At 45.1% G+C, this 12,730-nt stretch overlaps 1 protein-coding gene across 1 annotated transcript in view; it reads left to right on the top strand.

Moving 5' to 3' along the window:
* The window catches only part of LOC122562335 (proton channel OTOP2-like), a 44,703-nt gene extending 32,562 nt beyond the window's left edge, over positions 1-12,141 (top strand). The window contains exons 3-4 of the mRNA XM_043715211.1: positions 1,883-2,790; positions 11,971-12,141. Coding sequence (XP_043571146.1) covers positions 1,883-2,790; positions 11,971-12,141 — 1,079 coding nt within the window. The remainder of the gene's footprint in view (positions 1-1,882; positions 2,791-11,970) is intronic.
* The last annotated feature ends 589 nt before the right edge of the window (positions 12,142-12,730 follow it).

Below are 12,730 nucleotides of genomic sequence, written 5' to 3'. Positions count from 1 at the left end.
GCACATCTTTGGACTGTGGGAGGAAACCGGAGCACCCGGAGGAAACCCACGCAGACACGGGGAGAAGGTGCAAACTCCACACAGTCAGTCGCCTGAGTCGGGAATTGAACCCGGGTCTCCGGTGCTGTGAGGCAGCAGTGCTAACCACTGTGCCACCGTGCCGCCCAAGGATGGCAGATCCTTTCAGGAAAGGATCTGCCATCCTTACCCAGTCCAGCCTACACATGACTCCAGATGCACAGCAATGTGTTTGTCATGTAACTGCTCACTGGGCAATAAATGGTGCCTAGACAGCGACGCCCTCATCCTGTAAACTAATAAAAAATAATCACTCATCTCATTGACCCTCACTTGGTCCATGACCTGATATTTTAACTATTTATCCAGATGATTCTGAAATATTGTGAAAGTACCTGCATCCTGCATCCTCTCGGACAGCACGTTCTATATTTCTACCACTGTCTGGGTGAAGAAACTCTCTCAGATCTCTTCCAAACCACTTGTCCCTCCCCTTAAACCTATACCCTCTGGTCTTAGACATGGGGATGAGATTCTCACAATCTACCCTGTCTGTGCCTCTCGTAAGTTTTATACTTCAATCAGTATTCCCTCTGCTCCGAGGAAAACAAACCCAGCTGATCCAGTTTCTCCTCATAGCGGAGACTTGCCATCCCAGACAACATGCTGGTGAATCTCCTCTGCATGCTCACCAATACAATTACGTCCTTCCGAGAATTGCACATAGTGTTCCAACCGTGGCCTCACCAGTGTTTTATGAAGTGGGAACAAAACTTCCTTGCTCCAATATTCTATGCCCCAGCTAATGAAGGCAAACATCCTACATGCAATTTTCACCTGCCCGTCTGACTGCGCTGGCACTTTCAGGGATCGGTGAACTTGTACACCAAGGTCCCTTTGTTCCTCAGTACTCCACAGGCACCTACCACTCCTTGTGTATTTCCTGCCTTTACTAAACCTCCCAAAATATGTCACACTTGTCCAGATTGAATTCCATCTGCCATTTGTCTACCCAATTTACCAGCTGATCAATATCAGATTGTAGCCTGAGACCATCCTCCTTGTTATCAACATCATCAATTTTTATTACATTTGCAAAATTACTAAGTATACTTTCTACATTCACATCCACGTTATTAATATACATAACAAACAGCATGGGTCCCAGCACTAAACTCTGTGGTACATAACCCTTCACCATTACCCTTTGCCTCCTATCTGCAAGCTAATTTTGAATTCAGTTTGCCAATTTGCCTTGGATCCCATTGGCTCTTACCTTTGGGATCAGCCTTCCATGTGGGACCTTGTCAAAAGCCTTACTGAGACTATGTAAACCATATCAACTACATATCCTCATCATCATATTTAGTCACCTTTTCAAAAAAGTCAATTTGTCAGACTGGATCTCCCTCTAACAAATCTGTACTGACTATACCTGATTGAGTCCTACCTTTCCAAGTATTGATTAATCCTGTCCTTCAGAATGCTTTCCCATAATTCCCACTGATGTCAGACTAACAGGTCTGTAACCCCCTGGCCTATCCCTGCTGCTCTCCTTGAACAAAGGACCACATTAGCTATCCTCCAGTCATCCAGCACTTCACCTGTGACCAGTGAAATATTTAAAAACTCTGCCAGGGCCCCAGCAATTTCCTCCCTTGCCTCCCATAGCAGCCTGGGATACATCTCATCCAGCCCTGGGGATTTGTGCACCCGTATGCCTGTTAAAATGTCAAATAACTCCTTCTTCTTATTCTTAACGCATTCTAGAACCTTAACCCCCGACTGAAAACCACAGCTTCTTCTCTCCTCTGTGAATACAGAAGCTGTTTACTGAAAACAATGTCTCCTTTTGCTCTTTAAGGTGTTGTGGATGAGGGATGTCTCTGCTCCACCAATATCTGCCTCATCTTCCAGACTGGTTATTACTACTTATACCCTTTCAACATTGAGTACAGTCTGTTCGCCTCCACCATGCTTGGTGTGATGTGGAAGAACGTGGGCAGGTCGATCGGGGAACAGGAGCATCTGGCCCATCACCAACTCCATTTCCATGGCCTCTTGCTCGGCCCAAGCCTTGGGACTGCTGAGATCCTGATTGGTCTGGCAATCTTCATTCTCTACGAGGTGGAAGTGACGGATGAAGGAGGAGAGAGCTGGGCTCTGACTGCTTACTACCTCTTTAACATTGTGGCTCTTGCTCTGACCACCATCGTTGCCTTGGTGGGCTGCTGCGTGCACCGATTTGACCGAAGGGGCAGTAACAGTGACAAGAGCCCAGCCAGGCATCTGGACTTGGCACTCTTGCTTTGGGCAGCGTTGGGCCAGTTTCTGATCTCCTACTTCAGCCTGGTGGCGATTGTATCTATCCAACCCTTCGGGCTGCTGAGTGCCCTGAACCTGCTCTTCTCTGTCCTCACCATCTCCCAACACATTCTGCAGAACGCCTTCATCACTGAAGGTTTAAGTAGGAAACCATTTGCAGAGGGGAGTCACCCTGATGTCAGGAATTCTAACAGTGAGGGTCTTGCCATTGTGAATAGTACCCATTGTCTCGCTAGGGATGCCATGGAATTTTGCATCCAGAATCCCCTTTCCCAAACTAGCTCCAACCCAACCGGAATCACTGTTCATCAAGAAACTGGTTCAAGCCACCTGGAGAGTACATCCCAAACTCAGGAAGATCAGCTCTCTGTCCCTGCCAACAGGCTCAGCTCCAAACGACGGATCCTGAAGGAGGTGTCTGCATTTTTACTCTTGTCCAATGTCATTGTAAGTTTGAGTGCTTGAGCTTTTTACAACATCAAGAGAATCAATGACTTTGCTTCCAAAGTGTGGTCACTGTCATAGAGCTGACAGGCTAAGAGTTAGCAACATCTTATAAGTGATTATTAAGATGAGTGGTCATTGAGATGAGTGACTGGTCAATTTGTTTTTGATGGGGGTGTCTCTGAAGCACAGCTATCTGAATGAAATGTTTGAGCCCTTTCCAGTGTCTCCTCCTTTTCAACATAGATTTAGAGGAACACAAGGCCAGGGAGAGGCCAGTCAGCCCTTCCAGCCAATTCGCAATTTAACAAGGTCATGACTGATCCAACTCCTCAATCTTTGATTCAATATGCCTTACCCAAATAAGATCGATCAGCCTTGGCTGTGATGTTTTCTGTAGACCCTTAGTAGCTTTGTTAGGGAAGGGAGTTCTAGTTACTGAAGGGTACAGGACATTTAGGAAGGACGGGAAGGTAGGGAAAGGTAGAGGGATGGCTCTGTTCATTAATGATGGGATTAGCACTGTAGAAATGGATTACCTAAACTCTGGAAAACAGGAAGTGTTTGGTTAGAAATGATACATCAAAGTTGTGATGTGCACTCCTCTTAACAGGAAGTACATTTGTATGATGGATGGAAAGACTGTATCTTTTGATTTTTTCGTGTTCATGCTTGTGAACTGAAATGGGCAAAGATATGTTTTAAAAAACAGGAATTATGGGAGAGGTTGCTGCAGCTTTTAAAAGCAAGTTAGTGGAATTCATTGTGAGTGGTGTTTACACTGCCACTTTGTTGAAGCAGTGGGTGCGGTTGGTTGCAAACAGGCTGGCACTGAGTGTGCGTGCAAAGTGAGATTTGGCTGATGTTAGCAGCTGACTCGGTTGTGGAGTTGTGACTAGCTGTGTATGACAATGACTGCCTGCTAACAGTGATACAATGGCTCCTAGCTTACTGACCAACCATGATATGACCAGAAGCCTTTGGACATCCAGAAGGGGAGGTGGTATGGCTCTCTGAAGTAGAAAATACCCAAAGGGGCTGAAGAAACCAATTTATTTTCTCTCACCAGTTACTATCAGCTGCTGCTTTTAACCAATAAGTCAGAGACTTTATAAGTTGTGAACCAGTTGCTCTGTGCCTCCTCCATCAAGTGAAAATCCTCGGATAGGAATATTGAGGAGCACTTTCCTGACAAACCAAAAGGATCAACTCAGTGACCCCTGTCAACAGGGACCATTAAACTGCCTTCTCACGGCTTTTCTCCCTCCAGCCATAACACCAATGCCTTGTCATCTATATTGGTCTGATACAGGGATAGGACAGTGAGTATATGAAGTAGTTACCATTTTAACCAGTAGCTATACATTAACTGTTCATAATAATTTACCTGTGGAGGCTTAGAGTCATAGAGCTGTACAGCATGGAAATAGACCTTTGGATCCAACTCCTCTATGCCAACCAGTTTTCCTAACTAAATCTGGTCTCATTTACAAGCATTCGGTCCATATTCCTCCAAACCCTTCCTATTCATAAACCATCCATATGTCTTTTAAATGGTGTAATTGTACCAGCCTCCACCACTTCCTCTGGCAGATCATTTCATACATGCACCACCCTCTGTGTGAAAACGTTGCTCCTGAGGTCCCTTTTAAACCTTTTCCCTCTCACCTTAACCCTATGCCCTTTAGCTTTGGACTCTGCTACCCTGGGGAAAAGACCTTGGTTATTCATCCTCTCCATGCCCCTTATGATTTTATAAATCTCTATCAGGTCAACGCTCAGCCTCTGACGCTCCAGAGAAATCAGCCCCAGCCTATTCAGCCTCTCTCTTTAGCTCAAACCCTGGCAACATTCTTGTAAATCTTTTCTGAACCCTTTCAAGCTTCACAACATACTTCCTATTGCAGGGAGACCAGAACTGAACGCAGTATTCCAAAGGCGGCCTAACCAATATCCTGTACAGCTGCAACACAATGTACCAACCAATAAAGACAAGCATACCAATGGCCTTCTTCACTGTCCTGCCGACCTGCAACTTTACTTTCAAGGAGCTAAGAAACTGAACTCTAAGGTCTCTATTGTGCAACAACACTCAATTACCGTCCCATCAGTCTACTCTCAAACATCACTAAAATGAAGATATCATCAACAGTGCTATCAAGCAGCACCTGCTCAGCAATAACCTGCTCAGTGATGTCCGGTTTGGGTTTCACCAGGGTCACACAGCTCCTTGACCCCATTACAGCCTCTGTTCAAACATGGTCAGTGCAGCTGAATTCCAGAGGGGAGAGGAGAGGGACAGCCCTTTGAAGTCAAGGCTACATTCAACCGAGTGTGGCATCAAGGAGCCTAGCAAAGCTGGAATCAATGTGTATCAGAGGGCAAACTCTCAGCTGGTTAGAGTCAGACCTGACATATAGGAAGATGGTCATTGTTTTTGGAAGTCAATCATCTCAGTCCCAGGACATCTCTGCAGGAGTTCCTCAGGGTAGTGTCTTAGGCCCAACCATCTATAGCTGCTTCATCAATGACCTTCCCTCCATTGTAAGGTCAGAAGTGGGGATGTTCACTGATGATTGCACAATGCAGTGGCTACAAGGACACTTCTGAGGTAAGGAATACTGAGGCAAATAACTCACCTCCTGACTCCCCAAAGCCTGTCCACATCTTGACAAGGCACAAGTCAGGAATGTGATGGAATACTCCACATTTGCCTGGATGAGTACAGCCTCAACAACACTGGTTAGCACTGCTGCCTCACAGCGCCAGAGTCCCGGGTTCAATTCCAGCCTCGGGTGACAGTCTGTGTGGAGTTTGCACATTCTCCTCGTGTCTGTGTAGGTTTCCTCCGGGTGCTCCAGTTTCCTCCCACAATCCATGGATGTGCAGGTTAGGTGAATTGGCCATGCTAAATTGCCCGTAGTGTTCAGGGATGTGTAGGTTATGTGCATTAGTCAGAGGAAAATTAGGGGAATGGATCTTGGTGGGATGGTCTTTGGAGGGTCGGTGTGGACTTGTTAGGCCGAATGGCCTGTTTCCACAGTGTACTAATTCTATTGTATAATACCATCCATGACAAAGCAGCCCGCTTGATTGGCACTGTATCCACAAGCATCCACTCCCTCCACCTCTGATGCTCAGTAGCAGCAGTGTGTGCTGTCTCCAAGATGCACTGCAGAACTTCACCAAAGATCTTCAGACAGCACCTTTCAAGCCCACAACCACTTCCATCTAGAAGGACAGGGTGGCAGGCATGTAGAAACACCATCACCTTTGAGTTCCCCTTCAAGCCACTCACAATCCTGACTTGGAAATATGTTGGTGTTCCTTCACTGTCACTGGGTCAAAATCCTGGAATTCCCTCCCTAATGGCATTGTGGGTCAACCCACAGCAGGTCGACGTAGTGGTTCAAGAAGGCAGCTCACCACCACTTTCTCAAGGGCAACTAGGGGCGGGGTAATAAATGCTGGCCAGCGATGCTCAAATCCCACAAAATGAATTTAAAAACTCCCCAGGACCTTACCATTAACTGTATCGGTCCTGCCCTGATTTGCCTTTCCAAAATGCAGCACTTCACATTTATCTAAGTTAAACTCCATCTGCCTCTCCTCAGCCCATTGGCCCATCTCATCAAGATTCCACTGTACTTTGAGGTAAAATTCTTGACTGTCCACAACACCTCCAATTTTGGTGTCATCTGCAAACTTACTAACTGTACCTCTTATGCTCGCATCCAAATCATTTATGTAAATGACAAAAAGTAGAGGACCCAGCACCGATCCTTGTGGCACTCCACTGGTCACAGGCCTCCAGTCTGAAAAACAACCCTCCACCACCACCCTCTGTCTTCTACCTTTGAGCCAGTTCTGTATCCAAATGGCTAGTTCTCCCTGTATTCCATGAGATCTAACCTTGCTAATCAGTCTCCCATGGGGAACCTTGTCGAACGCCTTACTGAAGTCCATATAGATCACATCTACTGCTCTGTCCTCATCAATCCTTTTCATTACTGTAGCTAAAATCTATTTATTTGTAATAGTTTCTGGTTCATACAGAAACCTGGTCCATACAGTCTGTCAACCTGAGTCTGTCAGGTACAATAGGGACTTTATGCACATTGATATAAAATTGTAACTTTTGTGAAGACTCTGGGGTTAGTGAGACTTGATTTCCAGCATGTTACCCCAGTGAGGGGTGGCATGGGGTATAAAGGAAGAAATTATGGGAGCTTATCAGAAAGATATAGCAATAATCAGGGGATTTTAATTTCTGAGGACATCCCATTCTGGGACTGACCAGTGAGCAAGCTGCACTCCAGCTAATATTGTATAATGAGATAGAATTAATTAATGATCTCACAGAGAAGGTGCCTCTCGGTAGGAGGAGTGATAACACAATTAAAATTTTGCTTTGAGGGAGAGAAGAGTAGGTCCAAGATGAGTATGTTAAACCTAAATAAGGCTTATTACTAAGGCATGAAAGCAAAACTAACAAAATTAAATGTTCTAAAGAATAATTCAATAAAGATACAGAGGCTTATTTTAAAGGGATTGTTCAGAAATACAGAATAAATACATTCGAACAAGTAAGGACAATTCAAAGGGAACCATCCACCATCTGTGGTTAGTTGGAAAGGTTAAAAGTAATTTGAAACTTAAAGCAAAAGCTTAGAATCATGAAAAGACAGATTGCAGGTCAGAAACTAGACCGAATATAAAGAACTTTGTCACTGGAGCATAGGTGGCTCAGAGGTGACCTTAGAGAAGTTTATAAAATAATGAGGCATATAGATAGAGTTAATGTGGCTGTGTTTTTCCAAGAGTGGGGGATTTCATGACAAAGGGGCACATTTTTAAAGTGTGACGACAGAGATTTTAAAAAGACATGAGGAGCAAATTTTTAACACAGAGGGAAGTTCACATACATTGAACCTCCTGAGGAAGTGGTGGATCTGGGTACAATTAGAACATTTAAAGGACATTTAGATAAGCACATGAATAGGAAAGGGTTGGAGGGATATGGGCCAGGAGCAGGCAGAGTGGGACTAGTTTAGTTTTTGATTATGTTCAGCATGGACTGGTTGGAAGGGTCTGTTTCTATGCTGTATGGCTCTATGACCCAATAACAGCAAAAATGACAATAGGGAAGAATTAGAATATAAGAGAAAGTCAGTTAGAAATATAAAAAGAGATGGTCAGAGTTTCTACAAATATTTGAAATGCAAGGGGAGAAAATTTCCCAGGCCCTGAATGATATCAGTCATGGCAAGGAATTTTGAAAAATCAGGCAAGATGTTCAAAGAGGACCTCCTCAATGTCAAGAGCAAAGAGTCCCAATTTCCAAATACATGTTGGATATAGAGACGGAATTCTCACTGGTGAGTGGCGAGATGCTGATTAACATGGATTATCATTTGTTAACAGCTTAATAAACCATACCTCATTGACCTGCAGCCTCCCATTCCACCACCTACCACATAGGACGCTTGCTCAGAATCCCCAAGATCAAAGACTCCAGGTTGCCACTTGCTTCTTAGGTCGCCATCTTGGACATCAAGACCAATGTCTCAGGGTCTGTTCCATGAGCAGGGATCGCGCATGCATACTCCATGTCCATGGACACTGGCATCCACCATGTGCCAGCCTCACTGCACCATCATGGCACTGATCCATTTACAGTCTATATCTGCAAGGCCATGCTACACTTTGCATTGCACTAGCATCTCTCACTGTAATGCAGCAGCAAGCCCAGAATGGCAGTAACCTCCAGCAGAACCTGAGCAGCCTCAACATGAAGGGGTCTTTGCTGAAGGGCCCCTCAGGAGGTGCTGGAGGCACTGGAAGGTCAGAGGCTTTTATCCTCAGGGCTATTTCCTTCTGCTGAACGAGGGACAATGTCAGCACTGGCTGTGGATGTCCCAGGATACAGTAACTGAGCTGTGCCTGATGCTGCAAACCATGAAATGGGTGGCCATTCTTTCCCTGTTGCTGTTGGACTGTTATGTGACTGGCTCATTCCAGGGAGCCACTGGGGGAGCCCCTCCGGGATCTCTCAATAGACCACCCACAAATGTATCAAGATTGTGAGCCATTTATGCCAGATCACTTCATCTCGTTTCCCCAGTGATGGGGTCAGTGCTAAGGCCCAGACGGTAAGGTTCAGTAACGTAGCTGCCTGCCCCCAACTGCAGGGGGCGATGGACTGCACATATCTCACTGAGAGGGCCAAAGTAACTGAGTCCACCAATCAATGAGCAACAAATCTGTGATCATCTCTACGACGCATTCCAGGTCTCTGTCAGATTCTATGCAAGCCACCATGAGGTCTATATACTTTAAAACTCTCATGTTTCCACTGTGTTTATGGGACCAGGATGGTTACTGGGAAAACTCTGTGATTGTAGCTAATGACTCCATTACACAGAAACCCACCATGGAACTCGATGAAAAAGACACAAACTGATTTGTGAGGTAACACGATAAGGTATTGATCACTTTGGAAAGTGAGTCTGGGGAGTTATTCATGGAAAATTGGGAAATGGCTGATGAATTGAAGATGTATTATTTAACAGTCATCACTATTGCCTGCAGTTCTGGTCACCACGCTATGGGAAGGATGCAGAAGCTTCAGACAGGGTTTAACCAGGATATTGCCAGGATTAGAGGGGTTGGACAAACTTGGATTGTTTACACATAGTGTTGGAGGCTGAGGGATGACCTGTTAGATGTATAAAAAATGATGAGAAGGTGGATAGTCAGAGTATTTTTCCCAGAGTGGAAATGTTAAATATTAGGGGGCATAGGTTTAAGGTGAGAGGGGAAAGTTCAAGGGAGATGTGTGAGGTAAGTTTTTTCTGCAGAGAAAATGGTAGGTGGCTGGAATGTGCTTGCTGGGGGGCTGGTTAGAAGCAGATGCGATAGCAATGTTTATGATGACATTTCAGCAGAGACATAAACAGGCAGAGAATATAGGGATATGGACCATGTAGAGGCAAATGGGATTAGATTAGAATAGCATCATGGTCGGCACAGATATGGTGGGCTAAAGGGTCAGCTGTACTCTTCTGTAACATTCCAGAAGCAGCAATAAATCAGAAAATGAAAGTGAGGGAGCAACAAATTCACAATGACCAGAGAAGGTAAATTACTGGAGCTGCCAAGTGCCTGTGTCTGATGGATCTCTCCGGTCTTTTAAGATGAAGCTCCTGAGACAGTTGATGCAGAAAATATTCAATTCGATTGAAGGTAGCAAATGGAAGTTATTCATATAAAAGGGGAAGGAGACAGAAAGCAGGAAGCTCCAGGCCAGTTAGCTTAATGTCCATCATAGGGAAACACTTGAAGCTAATATACAAGACTACACCGAAAGACTCGAGTAAATCTGGCAAAGTCATCATGGTTTCGTCAAAGGAAAATCACATTTAACTGGTTTATTGGAGTCCTTTGACAAAGAAACTTGTGTTGTTGATAAATAGGGATTAGCCAATATCTTGCATTTAGAATTCCAGAAGGCATTCCAGAAGGTATTACATCAGAGCTGGAAATGTGTTGCTGGAAAAGCGCAGCAGGTCAGGCAGCATCCAGGGAACAGGAGAATCGACGTTTCGGGCATAAGCCCTTCTTCAGGAAGGGCTTATGCCTCGGTATTACATCAGAGGTTATTAGAGAAATTAAAAGGTCATGTGTAACATATTAGCATGGACAAAAGATTGGCCAGCTAACAGGAAGCAGAGAGTCGGAATAAATGGGTCTTTTTCAGATGAGTGAGCTATGAAGAGTGGCGTGGCACAGATACTGGTGCTGGGGCCTGAACTCTTTACAATTTCCAGGAATGATGAGGTAATTGAAGGTATGGAGTTAAGTGTGCTGATGACACCAAGAATGGTTGGAAACCCGTGTAGTGAAGAGGACTGAAGGAACCTGCAAAAGGATGTGGATAGGTTCGTGAATGGGCAAAGATCTGGCAAATGGAGTACCACATGGGCATCTGGGAAATATGGCCCACGCTGGCAGAAAGAATGGAAAAAGAAGCATATTATCTAAATGGTGAGAGGTTAAAAGACCATAACGTTCTGAGATTCAAACAGGTTTATCCTGGTGCATGAATCACAGGAGGTTCATGTGCAGGTGCAGCAAGTAATCAGGAAGGTTGTGGTTAATGTGAGGGGAATTGGATGCAGGAGTAGGGAGGATATGCTTCAGTTATGCAGGGTGTTGCTGAGACTGTGTCTGGAATCCTGTGTACAGCATTGGTCAGTGTACGTATTGAGGGATGTTAATGCGTTGGAAATAGTTCAGAGAAGGTTTATTAGACAAATACGCGCAGAAAGGTTGAAGTGACTACTCTTGTACCTGCTGGAGGTTGGAAGAGTTAGATGTGACAGGTGGATGTGGAGAGGAGGTTTGCTCTTCTGGGAGGATCTAGAACTAGGAGTCACCTATTAAAAAACCAGGGACTGCCCATTTACAATCGAGATTAGGCAGAGGGTCATGAATCTTTTGAACTCTTTCCTGTGTCCTTGATATTTGTAAGATAGAGGTGGAATAGATCTTGATACACAAGGAGCTGAAAGATTCTCAGGGAAAATGGGAATGCGAATTAAGGTTCCAATCAGATCAGCCATGCTCATATTGAATAGCAGAGCGGGGTCAAAGGGCTCAATGGTCTCCTCTCGTTCCTGGTTTGCATGTATTTTCAACATGGCCTCATCCCTCCATGTCTCTCTAATATCTTCCAAGGTCTCTGCAGCATTTGAAATCTGAACCTCTAATCCATTTCCCACTTCCCTCACCCCTCTACCAGCAAACCTTCCTTCAACTCTCAGAGTTCCGGAGCTGTGGAATTCCGTCCCTAAACCTCTCTGCTTCACTCCCTCTCTCTGATTCCCTTCAGCACCCTCTCTGGTCAAACTTGACCTCACTCTGGTATCCTTCAGTGGCTTGCTGTCTCTGTGCATCTGATTGGCTCTTTGGGACGTTTTATGATTTTGAAAAGGCTGTATAAATGCAAGTTGCTTCCTGAAGGAAATCCATTAATTTGAGTTTTATCTGCAGTAATGTAAGGATGCAGGTTACAATGGGTTAGAGAGAGAGAGAGAGAGAGATTGATGAGGGGGCTGACTGTCCTTGACTTCTTTATCTGAGGTTTAGCAGGATTTTGAAATTTTGACTTTCTCTCCTTAGTTCTGGATCATGCCGGCTTTTGGGGCTCGACCGCATTTTGCTAACGGTCTTGAAGAAAGTTTTTACGGCTTCCAAATCTGGGCAACTGTAGTCAATATTGGCCTTCCTTTGGGAATATTCTACAGGATGCACTCAACTGCCTGTCTACTCGAGGTCTACCTCATATCCTAAAACAGATACCAGACCATGTTCAGCTCACCCTCTAACCCGGCGCCAAACCACAGGCAGTTGGAAAAACCATGACTCAGCAACCTCGAAAATAGAAGCAGGCCATTCGGCCCTTCGAGCCTGGTCTGCCACTCAGTAAGACCATGGCTGATAAACCAACTCGCTGTTCCCGCTCTCTCCCCACTCTCTCCTGTCCCTTCAGCCCAAACAGCTGTATCGAGCCCCTTCGTGAAAACATTCAGTGTTTCAGCCTCAATCCTTTTCTGTAGCAGACAATACCACAGGCTCCAGGTCTCCACATCTCAGTCCTAAACGAGACCTTGTATCCTGAGAGTGTGACCCCTGGTTCTGGACACCCCACTCATTAGGACCACCCATTTTGGATTCACTCTGTCTCCTCCCGTTAGACTTTTGTAGGCTTCTAGGAACCTTACTCTTCTAAACTCCAGTGAATATCATGCTAACTGATCCCGTCTCTCTTCAGATGTCAGGCCTGCTGTCTCAGGAACCAGCCTGGTGAAGCTTTGTTGCACTCTGTCCATAGCCAGAATATCCTTCCCGAGATAGAGAGACCGAAACTACACACAATACT

Source organism: Chiloscyllium plagiosum, chromosome 24 (assembly GCF_004010195.1).
Source record: "Chiloscyllium plagiosum isolate BGI_BamShark_2017 chromosome 24, ASM401019v2, whole genome shotgun sequence".
Taxonomy (NCBI): domain Eukaryota; kingdom Metazoa; phylum Chordata; class Chondrichthyes; order Orectolobiformes; family Hemiscylliidae; genus Chiloscyllium; species Chiloscyllium plagiosum.
The sequence above is the reverse complement of the archived record's forward strand: the minus strand, read 5'-3'. Positions and strand labels throughout refer to the sequence as shown.